At 33.9% G+C, this 23,429-nt stretch overlaps 12 protein-coding genes and 1 non-coding gene across 13 annotated transcripts in view; 4 read left to right on the top strand and 9 right to left on the bottom strand.

Annotated features, from left to right (window-relative positions):
* The window catches only part of Kpol_1059p34 (uncharacterized protein), a gene marked incomplete at both ends in the record, with an annotated part of 2,734 nt that extends 1,231 nt beyond the window's left edge, over positions 1 to 1,503 (bottom strand). Inside the window, one exon of the mRNA XM_001644152.1 lies at positions 1 to 1,503. Within this exon, the coding sequence (XP_001644202.1) occupies positions 1 to 1,503 (1,503 nt within the window).
* A 1,564-nt stretch (positions 1,504 to 3,067) lies between these two features.
* YPS7 (putative aspartic endopeptidase) lies at positions 3,068 to 5,056 on the bottom strand (the record flags this gene model as incomplete). Its single annotated transcript, XM_001644151.1, has 1 exon — positions 3,068 to 5,056. One exon carries the CDS (start codon positions 5,054 to 5,056, stop codon positions 3,068 to 3,070), a length of 1,989 nt encoding a protein of 662 aa, XP_001644201.1.
* Positions 5,057 to 7,045: 1,989 nt separating this feature from the next.
* SPR2 (Spr2p) lies at positions 7,046 to 8,302 on the bottom strand (the record flags this gene model as incomplete). Its single annotated transcript, XM_001644150.1, has 1 exon — positions 7,046 to 8,302. One exon carries the CDS (start codon positions 8,300 to 8,302, stop codon positions 7,046 to 7,048), a length of 1,257 nt encoding a protein of 418 aa, XP_001644200.1.
* A 591-nt stretch (positions 8,303 to 8,893) lies between these two features.
* Positions 8,894 to 9,451, bottom strand: AIM41 (Aim41p; the record flags this gene model as incomplete). The annotated part of the gene is made up of 1 exon (XM_001644149.1): positions 8,894 to 9,451. The coding sequence occupies one exon, from the start codon at positions 9,449 to 9,451 to the stop codon at positions 8,894 to 8,896; it is 558 nt and encodes a 185-aa protein (XP_001644199.1).
* A 423-nt stretch (positions 9,452 to 9,874) lies between these two features.
* RUD3 (Rud3p) lies at positions 9,875 to 11,248 on the bottom strand (the record flags this gene model as incomplete). Its single annotated transcript, XM_001644148.1, has 1 exon — positions 9,875 to 11,248. The coding sequence occupies one exon, from the start codon at positions 11,246 to 11,248 to the stop codon at positions 9,875 to 9,877; it is 1,374 nt and encodes a 457-aa protein (XP_001644198.1).
* Positions 11,249 to 11,776: 528 nt separating this feature from the next.
* RFC1 (replication factor C subunit 1) lies at positions 11,777 to 14,353 on the top strand (the record flags this gene model as incomplete). The annotated part of the gene is made up of 1 exon (XM_001644147.1): positions 11,777 to 14,353. The coding sequence occupies one exon, from the start codon at positions 11,777 to 11,779 to the stop codon at positions 14,351 to 14,353; it is 2,577 nt and encodes an 858-aa protein (XP_001644197.1).
* A 534-nt stretch (positions 14,354 to 14,887) lies between these two features.
* On the top strand, positions 14,888 to 15,505 carry Kpol_1059p28 (uncharacterized protein; the record flags this gene model as incomplete). Its single annotated transcript, XM_001644146.1, has 1 exon — positions 14,888 to 15,505. The coding sequence occupies one exon, from the start codon at positions 14,888 to 14,890 to the stop codon at positions 15,503 to 15,505; it is 618 nt and encodes a 205-aa protein (XP_001644196.1).
* Positions 15,506 to 15,754: 249 nt separating this feature from the next.
* On the bottom strand, positions 15,755 to 16,630 carry COX11 (Cox11p; the record flags this gene model as incomplete). The annotated part of the gene is made up of 1 exon (XM_001644145.1): positions 15,755 to 16,630. The coding sequence occupies one exon, from the start codon at positions 16,628 to 16,630 to the stop codon at positions 15,755 to 15,757; it is 876 nt and encodes a 291-aa protein (XP_001644195.1).
* Positions 16,631 to 16,990: 360 nt separating this feature from the next.
* On the top strand, positions 16,991 to 18,253 carry RDS2 (gluconeogenesis transcription factor RDS2; the record flags this gene model as incomplete). The annotated part of the gene is made up of 1 exon (XM_001644144.1): positions 16,991 to 18,253. One exon carries the CDS (start codon positions 16,991 to 16,993, stop codon positions 18,251 to 18,253), a length of 1,263 nt encoding a protein of 420 aa, XP_001644194.1.
* Positions 18,254 to 19,017: 764 nt separating this feature from the next.
* DSC3 (Dsc3p) lies at positions 19,018 to 19,833 on the top strand (the record flags this gene model as incomplete). The annotated part of the gene is made up of 1 exon (XM_001644143.1): positions 19,018 to 19,833. One exon carries the CDS (start codon positions 19,018 to 19,020, stop codon positions 19,831 to 19,833), a length of 816 nt encoding a protein of 271 aa, XP_001644193.1.
* A 349-nt stretch (positions 19,834 to 20,182) lies between these two features.
* On the bottom strand, positions 20,183 to 20,623 carry RPB8 (DNA-directed RNA polymerase core subunit RPB8; the record flags this gene model as incomplete). The annotated part of the gene is made up of 1 exon (XM_001644142.1): positions 20,183 to 20,623. One exon carries the CDS (start codon positions 20,621 to 20,623, stop codon positions 20,183 to 20,185), a length of 441 nt encoding a protein of 146 aa, XP_001644192.1.
* A 695-nt stretch (positions 20,624 to 21,318) lies between these two features.
* Kpol_1059p23 (iron-sulfur cluster assembly scaffold protein) lies at positions 21,319 to 21,783 on the bottom strand (the record flags this gene model as incomplete). The annotated part of the gene is made up of 1 exon (XM_001644141.1): positions 21,319 to 21,783. One exon carries the CDS (start codon positions 21,781 to 21,783, stop codon positions 21,319 to 21,321), a length of 465 nt encoding a protein of 154 aa, XP_001644191.1.
* A 1,024-nt stretch (positions 21,784 to 22,807) lies between these two features.
* Positions 22,808 to 22,889, bottom strand: Kpol_1059trna3. The gene has a single exon. It is a non-coding gene; the product is annotated as a tRNA-Ser (tRNA).
* Positions 22,890 to 23,429: the final 540 nt, after the last annotated feature.

The following is a 23,429-nucleotide window of genomic DNA, read 5'->3' as shown; positions in this document are numbered from 1 at the left end:
TTGGTCACTACGGAAATGTGGATAATATTTCAAATTACCAGAGGTAACTTGAACTGGGTATGCGATAGTAACCATATCAACAAATGCAGCACTTGTGACATACAAATCTAACGAAACATAACTCTTTAGCATTTCATGAGAAAATTTAATGTAGAAATCGTTATCACATTTTAGATGGTGTTTAGAAGCATCATCTTTTCTTAAAGTTAAGTTACCATTACCTACAGTTGGCAAAGAGTTCAAAGTACAGATGATTTTACCACCTTGGCCATTTGTAACAGTATCTAAAGCAAGTTTACCAGCTTGCAAAGCAGAACCGTAACAAACTTGTGGTACGTGGCTATATTTATCTAATGTGATGAATTCGCTAATTTTTCTTAAAGTGTCATCTATAACCGTCATTGATTCACTTGGACTAGCAAATAAACCATGATAGAATGGTAGGAAAACATCATTAATTTCAGTGACAACGTATTCTTGAGCTGTTACTAGTTCTGGTCTTAAATTGTAGAATTTTAATTTAGAATCATAACTGATAATAGCTACTTTACAATTTGGTTGGAAATCGCTGATATATTCGATAGTAGCACGAACACTTTCAATTGCAGATAAGGAGCTACCGTTTTCATTTGCCAATAAAGAGACGTCGATTAAAAAGACGTAGTGCAATGGTAAAGCATCTTCGTCTTTATTAACGTTGTAAAATTTAGGAACTGCAAAATCTACACAACCTTTGAACAATTCTGGTTTAGTAGTGATATCAGATCTTTGACCATCAGGACCCAAAGGAGCAAAATGGTTTGGTGGTAGTTTATTTTTAACTTTACAGATATTACAAACCACCGAAGAATCGTAAGTGAATTGGAAGCCAGGGTTGATATAAGCACGACAACGGTTACAACGTAATGGACCATCTTGGGTTAAATCGCAAACAGGTATTGGTTCATTTGGAGTTAATTTTGCAAAAGGTTGAAGAGTTAGACCTAAGGGCAATTTAGTAGCTGATCTCATATGCTCATTTTTTGGTATGTTATACATTGATAGTGATAATAATCTTGGGTCACAGGAACCTTGATCTACGCAATAGAATTGGGTGGTTGGTAAAGGAGGGATTGAATTTTTTGCAGTTTCATAAGTTTTTGACAAATAGTTAAGTTGATCTTCCCATCTTTGAGTGGCCAATATATGAGAACCTGAATGAATTGAAGTATTGTTTGGTCCACCAAAAGTAGCACAATCGTTATTGATTAGAGTTGGTGTTGCTGGAGTTGAAATAGGACTATCGAATTGTTTTGGAGTGAAAACTCTTTGACCTGAATCAACTTCAAAATTTGTTTCCTGAGGGATAGGAGGAGATGGGATATGGTTGCTTGGGATATTACCAAAGGAAAGGTTATGGAAGGCTCTATTTGGTCTTCTATGTTTTTTGTTCATAGAAAGCTGTCTCATATTCATGTCAAGAGAAGCAGTCGAGTCATTTGAATCGAAGTTTTCTTGTGACATATTGGATCTACCGTAATTATAGATTGATGAATTGATTGGTGTTTTTTTATTCTTCTTTATCCTTCAAAGACAATTACAGGTAATGTCCTGGCAGTGTGTGTGTGTGTGTAGATATATAGATATTCCTTCAAAAACGAAGAAAATCAGAGATGAAAGGACAAAGTCTGAAGTGTATATGAAATAAAAACAGAAACTCTCTTCCCTTGAGACTATTAAATATCTAAATCCCAAACTCCAATTTCAAAAGAGAAAGAAATCCAACGAACAACAGATACTTATGCTACGAAACAGGTCTAAATCAAAAACTAGAATTGAAAGAAAACCTAAAATGAAAGCAATCTATTTTGTTGCCATGAAATTTAAAGTATAAGTTATTGTAATATAACACTTGATAGAATGTGTTAACTTATAATAGTGAATAGATAGATATACCTATAGCAAATACCTATATCTAAATCCACTATCCACTATCCACTATCCACTATCCACATCCAAATTTCGATTTCGATTTCGATTTGAAATCGAATATCTCTTTCATTGTCACATCATGCATATCATGGCTAGCCACTACGATTCCATTCCATTATGTTATGCGTCTTCCACATTTGGTTCTGATTTCAATTCATGTCTTCTTGTTTCGTCAGTTTTCTTTAACATTCCAGCTACGTGTTTGTTCAACGTTATTTCTTTTTCACTTTTTTTTTATTTCTTTTTTCTTGTTTTTTCTGATTTGGCCTTTGGCCTTTTGCTTCAACTTTTTTGGTCTTTGCCCAGAGAGAGAGACGTAGAACCGCCGAAACAAGCTAACAAACTGATAAAATTTCGAACAGTTCGCTCACTTTTCGATCACTTCGAGAAAAGTTTCGCCGTCTCCAATTGCCCGTTTCGAATCGAAAAGCTCGGAAATTTCGATCTGTCTACTTTGTGTTTGTGTGTACCGACGGCGATGGCAAGCCCAATGGTCGTTCGGATCCGGAAGGAGAGAAAGAGAGACGTTCGGATGCGAAGGCCGAAAAGCGTTATGTGTTGTACGTTGCTCGTTTGTAGTGATGGATGGGTATCTCAGACAGTTACGTCTTATCCTTATCCTTATCCTCATACTGTATGAAACGACAAAAGTCAACAACGTCAAGATCGAATCTGAAACTGCAACTGCAGCTGCATGGACAGGGATGGTTCTTGAACGAGAGGGATTACATACTAATGACACCAAATGTATAAAGGTTTCGTTGTTCGAATGATTTGTTCTTGTTCTTGGGGGCTGCTGACACTTTGCAAGTAGTTGTGGTGGTTGTGTTTTGTTGTTGTTGTTTTTTTTTGAAGAAATGAAAAACTGTTTTGCTTTTGCTTTTGCTTTTGCTTTTGCTTTTGCTTTTGCTTTTGCTTTTGCTGTTTTACGAGATCTGTCGATTGTCTTCGTTTCTATTTCTTGCTGGTGGTAATGAACGAATGAATGAGTTTACTTTAAATTTAATGGAATGTATATAGGTTATGTTATATAGATGTGTACGTGCTTTTATTTTAAAGTGATGAATGCAATTGAGATCAAAGGGCTGGTCGGCGTCTAGACAAATAATAGGAATCCAGTCGCTAATGCTAGCATAGTGACCATCACCCAACTTCTGAGCATACTCATCCTTTGAGTGATTCCCATCTTGTTCTCTGTATATGAAATCGGTTGTAATCTATACCCTGCTGCAGACATCGTCATAGTCGTGCCATTCGTGGCTGTAGGTGCCCTTACTGATAAACTAGCAAATTGTGAGGACGACGACCTTGTGGTCGACGATGTCCTATCTGTATTGTAAAATGAATGGCCTTGGGAAATAACCCCATTCGAATTCAACGTAGCTGTAAACTCAACTGGATAACTGTAATTGGATGCCTGGTGCACATCCGGTAATAACTTCATCGTCTTGGTCCTGGTCATATTTACTGTGGATGCATACGGTATGAAGGCTGAACTAATCGCAATCACAGGATATTCAGTTTCGATTGTTGACCCCACTGATTCCGAGTATAATGATACTAGATAGATATTGTGATTAGCAGTAGCATTAGCAGTAACCCTCCTTTCTAACATTGAGGAGTTGCTTGTTATACTTGACGTGATTGCCATTTCTGTAGTTGTGCTTTCTGGAATTGTGCTTTCTGAAAGTGTACCTTCCGAAATTGTGCTTTCGATATCTGCTCCACTAGTGTTCTCCTCAATGTTGTCAGCTTCACTAATGAAACGTCTCAACGATTGGCCCAATGCTATCGTACCACCTTCATTGTCAACCGCCAAATATATACTCTTCATAAATGGGGCCCCTAATATATTGTATCCTATGTCATGATTTGGGTACAATGATAAAATACATGCTTGATCACCATTGGAAAGGGTCCTAGCGTTTCCGGTATCTGGATCAATTGCCTTCTTTAAAAATTGTTTCAATGGAACTTTAATACGCAACGGCCCAAAGCTAAATTCCAACACAACTGATTCTTTCAGAATTGAACATGAAACTACCCAACTATTTAATTGTTCAACATATGAAGCATCAATCTGGATTGCGATTTGAATAATAGCTTCAATTGGAAGTCTTGAATTTGTATAACGGCTATCTAAAAGAACCGGCTGTAGATAATTGTTCGAAGTCATATTAAGGGATGCACCAGATTTAGATATTATATTGATGGGACCCATTGGAAGAATTGGATACCCGTTTGACATCTCCAAGGTATCAGGATTTTGGTATGGCAACATATTAAAGCTAACAAATTTTCCGTCAATTAAGTTAGGGTTGACAGCACCTAAAATTAATCTACCAGCAATTGACTCAGATGAATATACTGTACCTTCTTGCTCAACTAATGAGGTGTTGTCACCGCCAAGCCATAACGAATACCCACGGCCTTCAATTAAGCCTGCTTCTTTCAACTCCTCTAACAAAAAAAAAGAGCCATCATATTGTCCAGAGTCTAAATCTGAATTTCTACTTTCTACATTCCCACCTAGACCTAATGATCCAATTGATAAACCGCCTGAATTATATGTACTGAAAAATGACATTGATGATATATTTAAATGTCCATGATCTACTTCTACCAAACCACTGTGATTCCCATACGAATAGGATTCTGTACTCCCCAAAATATTTGGGAAGCTAAATCTGTCAGTGTAAGCTGAACCATTGGCAAATAATGCATCTATAAATTCAAAATCAAAAACATGTCCCGATCTGTAAGGAATAGATGTATTTGATGAAGAAGGATCGTATACTGTTCTTTCATTACATGTGGTCGATGAATCTGGACATTTACTTCCTATGTTTGGAATCCAAAGGTAGGGTTGTGCTATATCAAGTCTTAAACGCTGGAATTGTTCAGGGTTCCCTAATGTGGCGTTCAAAAAATACATACCGAATATATCTTTTCCCATTATTACAGAGGGAAATTCATATCCTTTGGATCCTTTTGCACTTGTTTGAGAGCTTGCTCCCAATACATTACTTATGAGGGATAAACCTATTAGCGAGGATAATAACCTCATAATGAATTTGTCAACCATAAGTGTATATACCACTGTTGTTAAACGAATTTACAATAAAGAGACTTCCAGAGTATTAAAAGCAACCAGTCTTTAGATATAATAAATGGAACTCTTTAAAAACCTCTAACTATATCAATACTTTTATGAACTATAAAATCACTTCTATAGGTAGCAAAGAAACAATTTTTTTATGAAAATTTCTGAAAAATACCAAATGAATAGCTACGATAACGTATTAATGATTGATTTAACTTTTTAGATACTATGTCAGCATCTATCAATATCAGATATAGTTCTTTAATGACTATATCTTACGGTTTGCTTGAAAGAAAATGTTATATGAGATGACCTTAGGAGTTTATATGGCTATGCATTTTTTTTATATTACATCATATCGTTTTATGGATAGAAAACGTAAACAATGATAACTTTTGGCATGAGCTGTAATGCCTTTGCCAGCCAATTCACGATAATAAGCGATATAAAAGACGTGTCATTTTGATCATAGATACATTTACGATCGACTTAAAACTATTTCAACAGTTCCTTTTCTATGCTTTGGAAGTATTCTTTTTTGGCTATTTACAATATTTCCAGCGTAACAAAACATTAAAATTACGTGCAAATAATAGCAATGACAGTAACAGAGAAAATATTATAAACTGTAGCAGATCAGAAATTGAAATGGTGATCAAAAACACATCCTATATTTTAATTTCAAAATCAATCAAAATATCTTATATTTGAAATAAATAAAATTGGAAAGAACTTGTAGTGTTGCTGATGACGCTCTAATAAAGAAAAACTTCCCATTTCAACTTATGAAGGCATTTATGTTAAGATCTGAACACTCGAAATTAATAGGCCTTCTTTCATTTTCAAATCCGCCTTTCTATTGAAAGTTACTGATGAAACCTAGTTGGCATCCGCAAATGAATTGGATGTGAATTTTAAAAAATGCAAAATTGTGGTATTCAAGTCTATCTCAGCTATAGTACAACGGATTATATAAGACTCCATTTAGTTCTTATCATCTTTCAGGAATTTTTGTTGCCTAACCAAATGATATTCCAATAAAATTTTCTCTTCAACTATTCTAGAGTATTGGCAACGTTACCTTGATATGACTTTTCTAGCTTCTCTGTAAAATTTAATCTGCAACAAGAAATGTATCAGGAGATTTAAGAGAACTCATTAGAGAACTCATTTATCTAAAGTTGACTGTTTTGATTAAAAACAATATTGATCTTAAAAATAAATCTATCTATAATTATATTTATATTTATATTTACATCGCCAAAATGTATTTAGATTAGGAATATGTATTTGTACCAAAACTTAAAATTTGAAAAATGAAATAAACATTAATTTATAAAACTATTATATAAGTATTAACCATTAAATTATAATCAAATTAAAACTCTAACTTACAAAATCAAACCAAACAACAGTTTTGTCATTATTTTTGTTGTGATTATTTGGTTAGCATGACGCCATAGGATCACTGTCTCTCAAAAAGTGATTTTATGAATAACATGAACACAATAAATGACATATTGAATCCATTGTGATTAATTTAATGGAAACAAGGAAGATTTTGAACATGAAGAATCAGGAGAAAAAATTAAAAAATAATATAAATGGATTGATAATTTTTGCCTACAATTGGGAATGGGAATCAATAGAATTGCCATAACAAGATATATTCAATAATATAGCAAAACTGTAAATTCACGATATAAATAAAGAAAATATGAATCACAATTTCTTACCCTTTTTATTTGATCTAACAATGATCTTCACCTGTCATAATATTAAATTGGAAAATAAGACCCACAATAGACATATCTAAACTTTCCAAAAATAAATTGATTAAAAGTAAATAAATATCCAAATCTTTGTTCCCAAAAAATAGTAAAATATGAGGCAATTTAAATTGTATATCTATATGTTATAACCTATATCTTGCAATTTACATAATTATGCTTCCATACCATCAATTTAAATTTAAGGATGCAAGAATAACAATAATGTAACCAAGAATCCAATGAACATTGTGCTTGGGACCATAAAATAATTAGATGAATTATCATATCCACCATCACATCCTTCTTTTTCATTATTATCATTGTCATCGTAGTCATCATCATCATCGTCATTATAGTTGTCATCATCATAACCACCGTCGGTACAATTAGAAGTACCATTTCTAATAGGTTTTGGAAGTTCTGGGGTTGGGATATGTTTTTCAACTGGCTCTGAAACTTTGGTACTAATTACATCTTTTAATGTTTGTGATTTATCAAATGATTTTACAATTTCACTTATAGAACTAATATCTTGTTCAATTGGCACGATTGTTGTCGAAGTTGTGACACTTGGCACTTCTTCGTTGACGACAGAAGTTAAAATTACAGAAGTAGCTACTGGAGCATCCTCCTTTACAACAGTTGTTTGTAATGGCTGTAATGAAGTGGCGGTGATTAAATCTGTTTCCAATACGTTTAAGCTTGAAGTTTCAGTTAGAGGTTTTAATTCACTAGTGCTGACATCACCTAATACTGTTTCCAAAGAAGAAATAACACCTAAAGAGGAGACTGAAGTTGCAACTTGAGATAAGTCATTATTAGTTACTGGAACAATTTCTTCTGATTTTGATCCAGTAATATGTTCTACTTTTGGAACAGAAGTAACTGGTGATACTGACTTTACGGCGACGGTTGTGGTAGATACATCTAAATTAGATACAGTGGTTTCAGGAACTTTTGAGAGGTGTTCCCCAGCAAAACTTATCCTTTCATCTTCACAATTATCTGTATCATTTTTATATTTTCCATATACATAAGCAAATTCATCAGAATAATTCTCTGCAGAATCGGCTAAGATTTCACTAACAATGTTTTCAATTTCCAAATATCTTTCATCTTCCTTAATCTTAGATAAATCTATTTGTTCCTGCTTTATAATATCTCTAATTAATTTATCTACTTCACTTTCACCAGTAGCATATTCTTTTAGATTAACAAATTGTGGCAACCCTGGTAAATCAGCAAAGACAATATTTGGAACACTAGCAAGCTGTTCCAATATTTCAGGTGTCATCGAAGTCTTATCAATGTGTACCACTAAAGAATTTGCATCTAAGGCACCACTTTCTAAAGCCAAATTAGTATCATTTGTACTTAAAGTAACAAAATAATCTGACGCATAGGCTTTTGTAATAAATAAACCCAAAATCGTCGAATCTATAATCTGTCTAAACATTTTTACCAATTACCAGTACTATTAGATAACCTGATCTGTATTGAAATCCCTTGTAGCTTACCAAATTATGAGACCTTTTATTCTTTCAATACAATAATTATTTTAAGAAGTGTCAGTAAATGAACTTGAATGGTACATAAAAAATGGATCTATCACCAAGTCTAACGAATCCTTTAAATATAAATTAAAGTTCACAAACTAAGCTATTAAACCAAGGTTTTTACACAAAAAGCATAGCTGAGGTATATTATTTCATCTTGTTGTTGTTGTTGCTGATGATGAGGTTATCATCAATCGTTGTAACCAATGATTTTTAAATACCGTCATCACTTAATAGCCAAGAGGTAACTCTTAATGAATTGAAATGTTCTTTGACACAATAACTTTATATAAAATCGGTTAATCTTAAAGACTTTAAAATGTTAGAACTATTTACAAATTATTTACATTGATTATTATCGGTATTGTTTTTATTTATGTTATTGGATCAAAAATTGGAAGTTCTTCAAAAAGTTCACCAGGTACCAAGACCAACTATTGATAGAGTTAGAGTATTACTAATCTTTTTAAGAAACATCACATATTAGTCCTTTAAAAGATATTTTTATATTTAGACACAATACTACTTTTGATCATACTCTGAGAAGCTTTCCATTCTTTGGTTAAAGTATTCCAATCGACTTTTGAGAATACATCCTTCATTGGAACGGTTCCTTCTTTTTCCTTTAGGTCATTCAAAAATTTTTCTACTTTAGTATCAATTTCTTGAGGTGATGCTATTGGGAGAGAATCAAGATAAGTTTGAATCAATTTCAATTCTTGTTCTTCCTTTCCAGCAAGATCTTCTCTATTATTCTTTAGATAATCTGAGATCGAGTCCTTTCTTTGATTTATTAATTTGGAATAGATTCCAAAAAGAGTAAACTCATCAAACTTGGTGTCCTTAGCATCGATCTCCTTATTCTTTATAGTAGATAACATGTTTCTAATAGTAGTTTTCTTTAAATCATCCTTTGCTAACATTGCTTGTTTCAAATCTTTCTTTAATCCAAGGATAGCTTTTGAATAAAAACTTTCAGTGCTATTACATCTAATAAAAAATCCAAACTTTTGGAATTGACCACCGTTTCTTCTTAACATAAAATTCATCTTGAACCTCTGATATACCCTTAAGAACAATATGCCTTCGTTATCCAGTCTTTAATCAAACAATTGTCAGCTGTGAATGATGTTTCATTTATAAAGTTGATACTTTTTTTTTAATATGCTGAGGGTTAGCTATTAACAGAGGCACTTTTGACTTTGACTCTATATAACGATAAAATCTTTTAACCAAGCAGAGTTCATCTAAAATTGCTTGAAACTATTACTCAGATTACAGCTTTATTTTTGAATGGTTGGGGTTTTAACCTTCTATTTACTTTTGTAAAAATTTGTATAATATATTTATGTTACGTAAAAGTTCATTAGAGGATGATCTATAATTGAACGTGAATGAGTGAAAAAACAAAACCAAACCAAACCAACAAACTAACAGGATAACACAAATGACTAGAACAATTACCTTGCTCCTTATGTATCTGCTTCACTTTCTTTTTCTAAATAATCTGTCCATTTAGAAATGAATGCTCTAGTTCTTGATGCCTTTTTTGGTTGTTGAGCAGCATCCATGTTCATTACATGGATTAAACCCGCTTGTTGTTTTTTATCATCATCCCAGGACAATGTACTTGAAATTAATTCTAACACTTCGAATTTCCTTGTATCAGCTCTAGGTAATGTGACGAAGGAAATAAGTAAATTTGAAATCAATTCTTTATCAACAGTTTCAGAATCGCTTGATTGTTTAATCATTGCCATCGCTTTGGTTAAATGTTCATTAACAACTACATTTTCGTGTCGTAATTTACCAATTTGTGCAATTTGTTCTTTATGCTTTAATTCCAACTCATCCTTAGATTTAAGCGAGTCCTTCATCGATAGGATCTCGTTTTTCAGATCTTCAATAGATTTCAAATATTCCTTTGTTGTATCATTTGAAGAATCTAACTGTGTCCTCAAAGAATTGATTTCCATTGTCTTTGTACGCAGATCATCTTCATTTTTAGCTTCTAACTTATTTAATTCACTCTCTAAACTTCCAAAGTTCTTTTCTAATTCAGATTTGTCTCTTTGTACTGTATCAAGAGTTTGTTTTAAATCAGTATTTTCCAATTTCAAATTACGAATGTCTTCCTTGTTGTTCTCTAAGATGGCCGACAGGTCTTGTAATTGTGTATTCAATTTGTTCTTTTCATTTTTCAACAATTGTAATTCACGACTGTGATTTGAACTTGAATTTTGTGCGTTTCGTTCATACTCTTCCAATTCTTTTTCCAAACTTGAATATTCTTGATTTAATGTAACGATTGTAGACTCCAATTCAACTTTTTCTTTATTCAAAGAATCCACTTTTGTCTTTAACTTTAAGTTTTGTGATTCGTATTCATTTAATTGTTCTTGAGTAGATTCTAATTCTTTTTGATTTTCTTTCATTTTACTAAACAGAGACTTCATGGACGAAATTCTCTCCAACAAAGAATTGTACTGCTTTTCGAAATGATCTCTTTCGTTTCTTAGACTTTCCAATTCTGAACTTGAATCTCCATCGTTTCCATTGCTCGAACCATTTGTAGAATTATCCTCTAACTTTACTTTCAAATTTTCAATCATCTCTTGTAGCTCCTTTATCTTCAAATCCTTAGCTGAATCAATACCAAGCTCCTCCTCAACCACAGCACCTTCATCAAGTCCACTTTCCACCACAGGATCAGAAGCTTTAGGGTCTTGCAAAGATCCATCAACTGTATTATTCTCTTCAGAAGCGGTCTCGACCTCCGCAGGTACCTCAGCCTCAACAGCAGCACCTCCTGTCTTCTTAGATCCCTTCTTCTTATTCTTACCCATATTAATTACAAAAAGTATACCTCTTCTTCTAACCTTGTTAATCTACAATTAAAACTTTATTTGACAGTATAACGTGTCCCTGTTCACTAAAAATTTCTACCAGAGAAAAAGAACAAAAATATGCCCAACCAAAATGCAGTTTAAAAACAAATCAAATAACCAATCAATTGGAAGACTCCCTCACAATATACTGCCACCCAATCCTTGACCAATTCCAAACTTATAAACCATAACTAAACTAAACTAAACCTTTTCATAACTAGTTCAGTTCAATCTTTATATACATTTTTTTCATTTTTTTATCATCGATCCCATCAGGCATTATAACACATTAAAAGGTGAAAAATTATATCAAAAGGCTCTATGATAAAAGAAAGACATCGAAATTGATACTTTGAATAGAGTTGAATTGTTGGTTAAGAGTGGTGTAAAAGAGATTGGGAATAGTTGACTGTGTGGGTTTGGAAGTGTTTTATTTGATTAATTCGATTACATTGTGCTTTCCATCCCATTTGGTTAGAGTTTAAGATGACTGATATAACTCAATTTTTCACTAAAGATTCATCAAAGCCTGTCAAGGGTAGAAAAAAACAGAAAGTTGATGTCGATAGTCCAAAGCCAGTTGTTGCTCCTGAAGTAATTGATATTGGTGATGATGATGATGATCTCTTGGAACTAGACCATTCCAAAGGAGGGAAAAGAACAGAGGCTTCAAAATCAAGGAATGTTAGTGTAAAACCTGAGGTGAAGGTTGGTACTCCAATGAAGAAAGAGTCTGTTGTCACTTCAGGGATTCCAAAAGGTGCCACAGCTCAGGAGGTTCTTGATACCATTCCATCTTTAGATTTGTCGGCAGTAAGTGTGAAGGAAAATGCCAAGTTTGATTTTAGAGCAGCTGCAGCTAATAAATCTAGTGATGTTGATATGGATGATATTGCTGGAGATATTCCTGAAGGTAGACCAAACTGTTTATTAGGTTTAACAATTGTGTTTACCGGTGTTCTGCCAACTTTAGAAAGGGGTAACGCTGAAACTTTAGCAAAGAGATATGGTGCTAGAGTGACCTCATCTATTTCTAGAAAGACTTCTGTAGTAGTTCTTGGTGAAGAAGCAGGTCCAAAGAAAGTGGAAAAAATCAAACAGTTAGGCGTGAAGGCAATCAATGAAGATGGGTTCAAACAGTTAATTGCAGGTATGCCTGCTGAGGGTGGTGAAGGTGAAGCCGCTGAAAAGAGTAGACAAAAATTAAAAGAACAAGAACAACAGGCAAAGAAAGAAGCTGAAGTAATGATTAAAGAAGAAGCAAAGAGACAAGAGAAAATCAAAAATGCACAAATGTCTGGAGAAAATGTCATGAAGGATGATTTAGTTAGAGAACAAGATAAGCTTTGGACTGTCAAATACGCACCAACAAATTCTAGTCAAATTTGCGGTAATAAAGGTACTATAAACAAATTGAAGACTTGGCTATCTAATTGGGACCACGCTAAGAGCAATGGTTTCAAATCTCCAGGAAGAGATGGTTCAGGTATATATAGAGCAGCCATGTTATATGGTCCACCTGGTATAGGTAAAACCACCGCAGCTCATTTGATAGCTAAGGAATTAGGTTATGATATTTTAGAACAGAATGCATCCGATGTTCGTTCCAAGTCCCTATTAAATCTTGGTGTGAAAAATGCACTAGACAATATGTCTATTGTCGGTTATTTTAAGCATAAGGAGGAGCCATCAGAAGCCCACGGCAAAAAATTTGTAATCATTATGGATGAAGTAGATGGTATGAGTGGTGGTGATAGAGGTGGTGTAGGGCAACTGGCTCAGTTTTGTCGTAAGACATCTACACCAATGATTTTAATCTGTAATGAACGTAATCAGCCTAAAATGAGACCTTTTGATAGAGTGTGTTTAGACGTCCAATTTAGAAGACCCGATGCTAACAGTATCAAATCGAGATTAATGACTATTGCCATTAGGGAAAAATTCAAGTTAGATCCTAATATTATTGATAAATTAGTACAATCTACCAGGGGCGATATGAGACAGATTATCAACCTTTTATCTACTATTTCCAAAACCACAAAACACATAAACCATGAAAACATCAATGAAATCTCTCAAGCATGGGAGAAGAATGTTGCATTAAAGCCATTTGACATCACACTTAGATTATTAAGTGGTCAAATATATTCGGACTTAGGATCTAACAATTTTACACTTAACGACAAGATTGCATTATATTTTGACGATTTTGATTTCACACCATTAATGATACAAGAAAATTATATACACTCGAGACCTGCTACACTAAAAAATGACGAAACCCATCTAGATGCTGTTGCAGCCGCCGCCGATAGCATTTCACTAGGTGACTTGGTAGAAAGAAAGATTCGTAGTAGTGAGCAACTATGGAGCTTATTACCGTTACATGCAGTGTTATCCTCAGTGCTTCCCTCATCGAAAGTTGCTGGTCAAATGTCTGGTAGAGTAAACTTCACATCATGGCTAGGTCAAAATTCAAAGAGAGGGAAATTCTTCAGATTACTTCAAGAATTGCAATATCATACCACCTTAAGCACATCCACAGACAAGTTTGGATTGAGATTAGAGTATATGTCAACATTCAAGCGTAGATTACTAAATCCACTTGTAAACGAAGGTGCTGAAGCAATCCCTGATATCATCGAATTCATGGATAACTATTATCTAACGAAGGAAGACTGGGATACCATAATGAGTTTCCTAATCGGCACAGATACAACAGACACTTTAATCAAGAAGATTCCAACCTCAGTGAAAAGTGCATTCACCAGAAAATATAATAGTACAACACATCCTGTAGCTATATACAGACCTGGTGTTAGCACAGGCTCCAGTGTCGTTGCAGCTACCCCAGATTTCGAAGATATCGTTGATGCAGATGACACAGTGCCACCAGGAGAGGACGAAGATACATCGAATGACACTGATCTAAAGAAGGACAAACTAATCAAAGCCAAAGTCAAATCAAAGGCAAAACCCAAGGCAAAACCAAAACCTAAGGCAAAACCAGCTGCTAAAGAATCGACCAGAAAGAAGAGAAAGCTTGACAGTGACGAGGATTAGAAGTTTTGACAATTTTCTCACACAAACACACACTTTCTCTCTCTTTCTATATATATATATATTTAAATACATATATTTACATACATATCTACACATTTAAGTGTTGTCCAACACAACATATCCAACTTTCCATTGTTAAATTGTCTTTATACCAATCATCAATCAATCAATCAATCAATCAATCAATACATAATGGACCTTTTCTGATTCGGTGTGATATACGCACGCCTTTTGAATTTAAAGGTTAAAAGCAGCCTAAAGTTTAGAAACCAACTACAAAAGGGATCACATTTTTGGTTCAATGATTTTAATATTCTTTAAGTTATTTATACGATTACAAGTGAATATTTGACTAATTTACTGTGTTGATATTCTAGGTATTGGAATCGGAAGGTTGTTTGGAAATTAGATTATTTCCTTATTTGATATTTTAAGGCAAGAAAATTAAAATAGTTCATTTAAGGGACTATAGTTATAAAAGCATTAGGGTAAAAAGTGTTAAAAAAACACACCAAGGTACTGAGATAGGGTAAAATGGCTAATAAGACTCAAATATTAATTACCGACGTTCCAAAGGAAAGGTTTAGTTCGTCATGGCCTCAGAATTTGGAGAAAATTCTGTTCGAAGAGAAATTCCCACATTTGAAACCAAAAGTTCAATATTATACTCCCTTAGCGTTTTTGAATAGAATTGTAATAATTCTGGATGATGAAAAAACAACTCTAGATATTTATAATTATTTGAAAGAACATGAGAATATCAAGAATAGTCCAATGAAGTTATTTATTACAGAAAACTTGTTAAAACCACGTTCGAAATCTTCAAGCAATGCTAACGACGGTGTCGGGTTAGATTCTGATAAAGAATTACAGCCAATTCTTTCTCTAGATACCAATCCTCTACATACAGGTATTGAGAGTAGTTCACTCTCCCTGGGGAGTTCTGCTTTATCTCCGGATAGTGGATTGGATTCCCCTACATTATTAAAGATTTCAGATGAAACTGATTCAAAGCCATACATGTATAGGGAACCATTGCCTTGTAGTAAATCGGTTTCTGAGATTAGCACTACAAGAAGCTTATCTGTAGAAAGTGATAACAACCAAGTTCCAAAAAGTCCATCTATAAGGGTTCACGATTTTACCAGTTGAGAAGGCTTACTTGTTGTCAAGGACTAAAATTAATTGGAAGGTTATCACTACAGGCAACAAAGAGTTTGAACGGCAATTAAGAGACAATAGTTTATTGAATGTAATTGAAAGGATCATATTTTATTGACATTTTTTATAATTAAAATACTTAGTTTACAAATCTACATTGTTAAGAATATGTACAAGGAATGCATTATTGTTAATTTGTTTTAAATCAATCTCTCTATCGTAACTATATTTACTAGAATTTTAATTTGTTGTATCCACAACTTCTGGTGTAAGTAATTTAACGTTCCCCATTTCATCGTCTTGCAAATTTTTGGCGTCTGCACTAGCGGCACGTCCATCTGAATAATGTGCTTTGAAGAATGTATAATGTAAAATGATATCATCGACATTTCTCATGGCAGGATCTGTGGCAAAATCCGGATCAATGAAGAAGAAGACTGGCATATCGACCTCTTCACCTGCACCTAATTTTTGCTCTTCAAAGCAAAAACATTGAATCTTATTGAAATAAGGAGATGCTTCACCAGGTGATATACTATATGTAGCCATACCAATAATATCTTTGTCGCTGTTATTCTTAGCCTTATAAAATGCTAAAGCAGTTTCACCTGGTAAAACGTATACTTCACGTTGTTGGGGATAAAATTTCCATGGTAAAATTTGAGAAACTTCACTTGTAAATGCAATTCTAATTCTTTTATTTGTATCAACAGGAACCATTTTATCATCGGTAAATTTACGTCTATCAGTAATCGGAATACCACCCCAACCTGTACGAGCACAAATAGCTCTATACAACGGTACTGATGCATATGCTAACCCTAGAAAGATAACAGCAACACTGGTAAAGTAATAAGCAACTGTTCTATCCTTAAATTTTCTTTCTTCAGCCATCTTAAAATCACGTAATTTTCTAATATCTTCTCTACTCAACTTGGAAAGATCAATCTTACCCTTAGGAATATCACTAGCATACCCTCTACTAAATCTGAACCCATTAGAAACAGCAACACTTCTTTGTAAGTTAACCATACGTTTTGGAATTGCCATTGATCTGTTCAATACCCCCAAAATGGATAGCGACCTGTTCATGACAAATTGAGAATTAATCATCATAAAATCAAATATACCCAATAACCAGAATATAACCAATCCAACGTCCTCACGGATCTACCAACTTATCTCAGTTTAACAATTAATAATTCTCTTTTACCATCAACCAATTGTTTTATAGCTTAAAGTTGAATATTTTTTCAATGTTGGTAAAAGCCTTATAAGATTAAATATGGATCATTTGATATATCAAAAGAGAAGAGATGAGCAAATAGTTGATAAGTTTCAGATTAGTGGGATTATACTCGTAAGGAGAGTTCAACAATACGACGGTTGAGGTTGTTATTGAATGAAAGAGCTGTTGTTATTTGTTAATTTTTATTTCAGGTTAGTAGTTGCGAATTTTAGAGGTTTAGGATTTGAATGGTAGAAAGTGGTAAAGAACGTCGAAAGTCTTATAAGGCTTGTGTGTTCTGTCGTAGATCACATTTGGTTTGTAATGGACAGAGGCCTTGTGAACGGTGCATCAAGAGAGATATCTCCCATCTTTGCAACTATGAGGAGCGTGGTAACAGTGCTAGTGTGGCGGAGAATCTGAATTTACGGAGTTCTGTTATTTCAGCTGGTATTTCAGAACCAACAATGATGCATATTTCTGAGTTTAATGCAAATTTGAATTCCAATAACAACAATAACAATAACCAGAATATTATCGACAAGGCTTTAAGCGTTCAGGACGCTCAGTATAATTATAACAAGGGGAGTAGTTTTATAGCTCAGGAACCGGCCTTTGCATCTCACAATGCTGGGTCAGAGTTTAGTTCTTTAAATGAGTTCTTGAGCCTTTTGCAAGATCCACTATTTCTAGATGCTTCTAATGTCAATCAGGAAAGTGCTGGTCAACCTCAGATAATTTCTCAAAGTATAGACCAATCTATGGCTGCAAATGCTGTCGCTAATACCGATCAAACAAATAATGGCGAGCCTCCATTTGGAGAAAAACCACCTGGTTTAGTACATAGAGATGGTGCAACCACTCCAAAGGAACACTTCTTTTTAACTGCAGCCGACCCTTCGACAGATATATCAATAGAGGAACGATTGAAGTTAGTGATCAATACAAAATTAGAAGCTGGTTTACTTCGACCTTATGATTATGCCAAAGGTTACGATAAATTACACAAATACATGGATATGTACATGAACCAATCGTCCAAAGAACGTATCCTTAAACCCCTATCTACCATAAGGCCTGCTTTTAGGGCTATTGCTAAATCGTTGAAAGATGTCGATTTAGTTCTGGTCGAAGAAAGTTTTGAAAGGATGCTATTATCATATGACAGAGTGTTTACTTCCATGAGTATTCCTGCATGTCTGTGGAGGAGAACCGGTGAAATATTTAGAGCCAACAAAGAGTTTGCTTCATTGGTAGATTGCACTGTTGATGATCTAAGAGATGGAAAATTAGCGATATATGAACTAATGACAGAGGAAAGCGCTGTTAACTTTTGGGAGAAATACGGGTCCATAGCGTTTGACAAAGGTCAGAAAGCAGTACTAACAAGTTGTAATCTTCGTACATTCGATGGAAGGAGGAAACGACCTTGCTGTTTCAGCTTCACCATTAGAAGAGATAAATACAACATACCAATTTGTATTGTGGGTAACTTTATTCCTATAACTTGAACTCACAGCACCTCCAATGACACATGTGTATATGTAAAACGTATAATCCGTTTGTAATTTTTGTACAAACTATGTAATGACAAGGACAATTCAATTGCTACACAGATCCAATTAGTATTCATTGAACCTAACAAGACCAAAATAAGACAAAAAAGATAAAATAGAATTACAAAAAAAATATATGGAATGTCTGTCCTACCAGCCCTTGCAAAAGCTATATACCACACCATAAATACCCAAAGGTACCTATAATGCAGCAAAAGTGGCTCATACAAAAGGGCATTAAGATGAACATGATGATCTCTCCGATGGACTTGACGCTTAAATCAACGCATGATCAATTTAAACAACACGGTTTTAGAGTCCTGGATTATTAATCCGCACGATTAATTATATTTTATTGGAGATCTGAAACCAAAATAAAGCTAAAAGTAACCAAACAAAAGAACACCAATAAAACAAGTGATAAGAACAACTTTTAAAAATTTTCTCAATTGGCTCTGCTTATATACTTTTTTTAAAATAGGTGTTACCCGGAACTCGTGAAAATATTGGAAAAGCTCTAAAAGGGTTTAAAAATGGTGATAGTAATATAGGTTAAAGGTAGTTCATTTTATTCAAGTATTCTAATTTTATCGATGGGACTAGAGGCATAGAAGGAGATTTGGGTAGAATATATTGATTTTGTGTGAATTATATTAGTATTTTCCTTTTTTCCAGCTAATTTTTTGCGGTAGATTTCAAGAAAGTTTTAGATATTGAATATGTCAAGTGAGCCTTTGTTACCTACTACGAATGCACCTATTGAGCAGAAGTTTATTGTGGTGAGGTTTTCAGATGAAAGCATTCATGATCTGGAGTTAAATATAACGGGTGTCAGCGAGAGTACCATTGATACAAGATGGTTGCGGAAGATGTGTAGGAGTTTGAGATCAAGAGAGACAGATCGCAGGCGATTGAGATTTATACGTAATGGTGGTATTCTAAATATGCACAGCGATTTAGGTAACGATATTATTAGATACTTTGGTAATGAGTCAAATGGGGACAAGTTTTATGTTCATTGCATGGTTGGTAGTGAAGTGTTGAGTTTAGAACAATTGAACAATGAAGATGCATTAGATGACATGGGTCCTTCTTCTGATTCTACTACTACTCAAGCCATAGGTTTCGACAGGCTACGAGCGGTTGGGTTCTCAGATGAAGAGATTGAGTTATTTAGGGAACAGTTTAGGAGAACCTATGGGAATTTACAACAGGATAATGAGGATAACGAGGATGGGAATGAGACACAGAACAGCACTAATGATATCAGACAACTAGAAGAACAGTGGATGGAGACTGGCGTTAACACTGAGACTGGGAATCCTATTACTGATAATGACAATTTCAATGCAGTGCCAATTGCTAACTTCAAGCATAATAAAGATTTGCTGATAGGGATGTGTATCGGATTTTGCTTTGGTATATTTGGGTTTTTATTAATAAAGATTGAAGGATTGTTTAATCGCAGGCAGAAAATGTCTCTAATTGCAGGTATTATGGTCAATATAATTTTCAGTCTCATGAAAAGTTTCTAACTAATGCATTCAGGTATTTACATAGGTATACTAATATAATGATAAAACTAACTCGGGCCATTATGTTAATGGTCGAGATGAATAAATAAATAGATTTATGGTACTTATTCTTCTAATTTCTATTTTTAAATACACGTACACACATATATACTTATATTTTAAATTAGTATTTTATATATATAGAAAGGAGATATGATTATTTTATGTATACAGATGATGTCCACTATGAAATGATGTAAAAGTGAAATGAATAATTGACGATCGATGAAATTATTTTTAAATTTTGATTTGTTTAGTTTTGTTAAGCAGAAGAAGGGGTAGCCATCTTCTCCAGTTGAAAGTTCTCTTCTTAACGACGGATTAATAAGTATGCATTTTCTTGTTTCAAATTGTTCAAATTTCTATAATTACCTTCCAATCTCATCAATAAACCACCGAAGGAGTAGTAAATTGCGATCAAATCCTTTGAAACTTCTTCAAACTTGTAAGCAGTACCATACATAACATAATCGTAATCATCAGCTAATGATCTTTCATTTGGTTGTGGTGGTCTCCATGATCTACCAGCTGAATTATCATTTTCACCATTACCATCGACAGACAGAGAAGTGACAACGGCGACAGTGATTTGGTCTTGAACAGAAACCGGGAATAGATCTGTGTTGATATCCAAAGTCAATTTACATTGCTCTTGAGTGGTTGAAGAAGCTTCAATCCTGGAAACTTTGTTGTAACGACCTGGGTCGACATCGGAAACGCTAAAGATATCGTCAAATAAAGTGTTGGACATGATTAAACAGCTCTTGGAGATCTATAACCGAATGAAGTGATGGATAATACCCGAATCCACTCCACAATTAAATAACTTTTAACTATTCTTATTCAAGTGATGATGTTGATATTTTCCAATAATTTTTCACTTTTTCAATTCTCTTGTGGTGTGTGCTGAGTCTGTGAATACGAAAAATGTAAAATATATGGTCCAGGACACGTACACAATGATATAACTAATAAGAGAAGACATCTCTCTACATAGATATATCATAATGTCTACAACTATACATTAGAATAATGGTTTTAATAGTAATTAGTTTAAGATGGAAATGAATTTAAAATACCCAGTAACAGGATGATTAATACCTGTATATTATATATATTTAAATCTAAAATTGTGCTAATAATGGGGCACGTTAATGCTATGATTTCGTTTTTTTTTTCTTTCATTTTTGGTTTTGTAGTTGCTCTCAGTAATAAAATAAAATAAAATAATCATCATGGAAAACTAAAAGGAATGGGGGGATATAAGTAGATGACTGATGCAATACTATATATGTTTTAAACTGTAGTAAATCGATCTGTTCTTCTGGGAAAAATGCTATGTAATAATATATCCGTCCTTTCTTTGCTTGAGTCATGCATGGTGCTGATAAAATCTCTAAATATTTTTTTTGTTGTTGTTGCAATATATTTATTCTCTTGTTCTATTCATTTAAGCACAGTAGCCTTCCTCTTGGATTGATAATCTCTTATTGCTGCTTTGATCGCATCTTCAGCTAACATCGAACAATGCAGTTTGACAGGAGGCAAACTTAACTCTTTTGCAATTTCTGTGTTTTTAATCTTTGCAGCATCCTCTAGAGTCTTACCTCTTACTAACTCTGTAACGTAAGATGAAGAAGCAATAGCTGAACCACATCCAAATGTCTTGAATTTAACATTTTCTATAATTCCAGTATTATCATTGACTTGTATTTGCAGTTTCATCACATCACCACAAGCTGGTGCACCTACAAGACCTGTTCCTACATTTGATTGACTTTTATCTAGGGATCCTACATTTCTTGGATTGGTATAATGCTCGATAACGTTTGGGTGATATAGTCTTTTCGATATAGCAACTAAAGGTGACGATGATTTTATTATTGAACTTCTTGCTAACGATTTAAACATCCTATTATATTTGGTATCTGTGATGTGGTGTATGCGTTTGTTCCTCTAACTGTTCTATACGTGTGTGTATATATATATATATAAGCTTCGATACTGTTAAAATCCTTGATCATAAACTTGTCTGCCTGAATATATGTATATATACATAAGTATATATAATCTTGTAATAGTAATGATATGGATTGAATATGAGATGTCAGACGGAAACTAGAGTTATTGCACCCTGGAGTTTATAGTTTATAGCAGGAAAGGAAGAGTAAGACAAGACAAATTTACAGATAAAGATGGATTAGAGAGAAGATTATTGAAAATTGGTGATTTTACCCATTCCATTCTTGGTAACTGTACTGTGTAAGGTTAAAGCGAAACAATATCCCACTGGATTGGTTGATTAATTGGTTTTGATTGATCGAGTGAGTGATTGATTGATTGGATGATTCTAGCAGACAAACAGAGTCGAGTGGTAAGTAAGCTCTGAGTTGTGTGATATCTAATTACTAATGATTTTGCTATTTCTTTGATGTTTGCAGTTGGAAGAGTTGAACAAAAACAGGTTCGGGTATGATGGATGTTATTTAGTTTGTTCTTGAAAGAGAGGGAGAGCTAGAGTGAGAGAGAAAGGTCTTGCTTGATGATGATTGAAAAATGTTGCAAACGTTGGTTCGTCTTGTGCAGACTTTTTTTTTTGTATGGGAAAGACGACAGGAAAACTTTTTTTCTTTTCTTTCTCTCTCTCTTTCTCTTTGCTTTGGACCATACGAGACACAGCGAGAGAGAGAGAGATGCCACTGAGGACCGGTTGAAGATGGGAGAAGTGTATATCCTAATTAGGGAATTGGGCAGAGCAACAGGTGAAAGAGGTGCAGTTTTGGTCTCAGTGGAAGGTGGATAATTATTTACGTGAGAGATAAAGAGCGGGAGAAGTGTGTATTTCGTGGGATATGAGTTTGCTTATAGGGGAAATTCAAACTCAAAAAAAGTATAAAAAGGAGTAGTAGCTGAAAGTAAGAAAAAAAAGAAAATTCGACAACTGCAGGACTCGAACCTGCGCGGGCAGAGCCCAAAAGATTTCTAATCTTTCGCCTTAACCACTCGGCCAAGTTGCCATTAAACTATTGTGCTGTTTTTTAAAAAATGAGACGACTATATTTAGAGATCAACGAGCACAAAAATAGAAATTAAGGTTGAATGGTGTGAAGGTTCTTTCTAGATCTTGGATAAGATCAAAAAAATAGTTTAATTATATTCAACTATTTTTAATTTTTTAATCAGGTATACGATCCCCTCCCCCTGTAACCAGGAATGTGTCAGTTACGACGATTCTAAAAAGTAACTAATCTTGTCTTTTAAGTAAATACGTTTTAAATTTAAATTTCAATAAATATATCGATATATTATTAAATCAGTACTATTTAATTTAAATAACTGCATACTAAATCGTATGCAAGGTGGGAATTCTAAATATTGTACGGAATGCAATAGAATATGTGATTGTAAAGGAAGTAAAGAGTACATACAATTAAGAGAAAAAAACTCAAAACACTTTGCAAAAAATTTGAAGGGGTAAAGTAAAGTAATAAAATAAAAAAAACGAGACCCAAAGCAGCTGAAAAAAAAGCAGTGTCGAACGCATACGCAATTCAATT

This window comes from Vanderwaltozyma polyspora, genomic scaffold (genome assembly GCF_000150035.1).
Source record: "Vanderwaltozyma polyspora DSM 70294 KpolScaffold1059 genomic scaffold, whole genome shotgun sequence".
NCBI lineage: Eukaryota > Fungi > Ascomycota > Saccharomycetes > Saccharomycetales > Saccharomycetaceae > Vanderwaltozyma > Vanderwaltozyma polyspora.
This window is presented reverse-complemented; position numbering and strand designations above follow the sequence as displayed.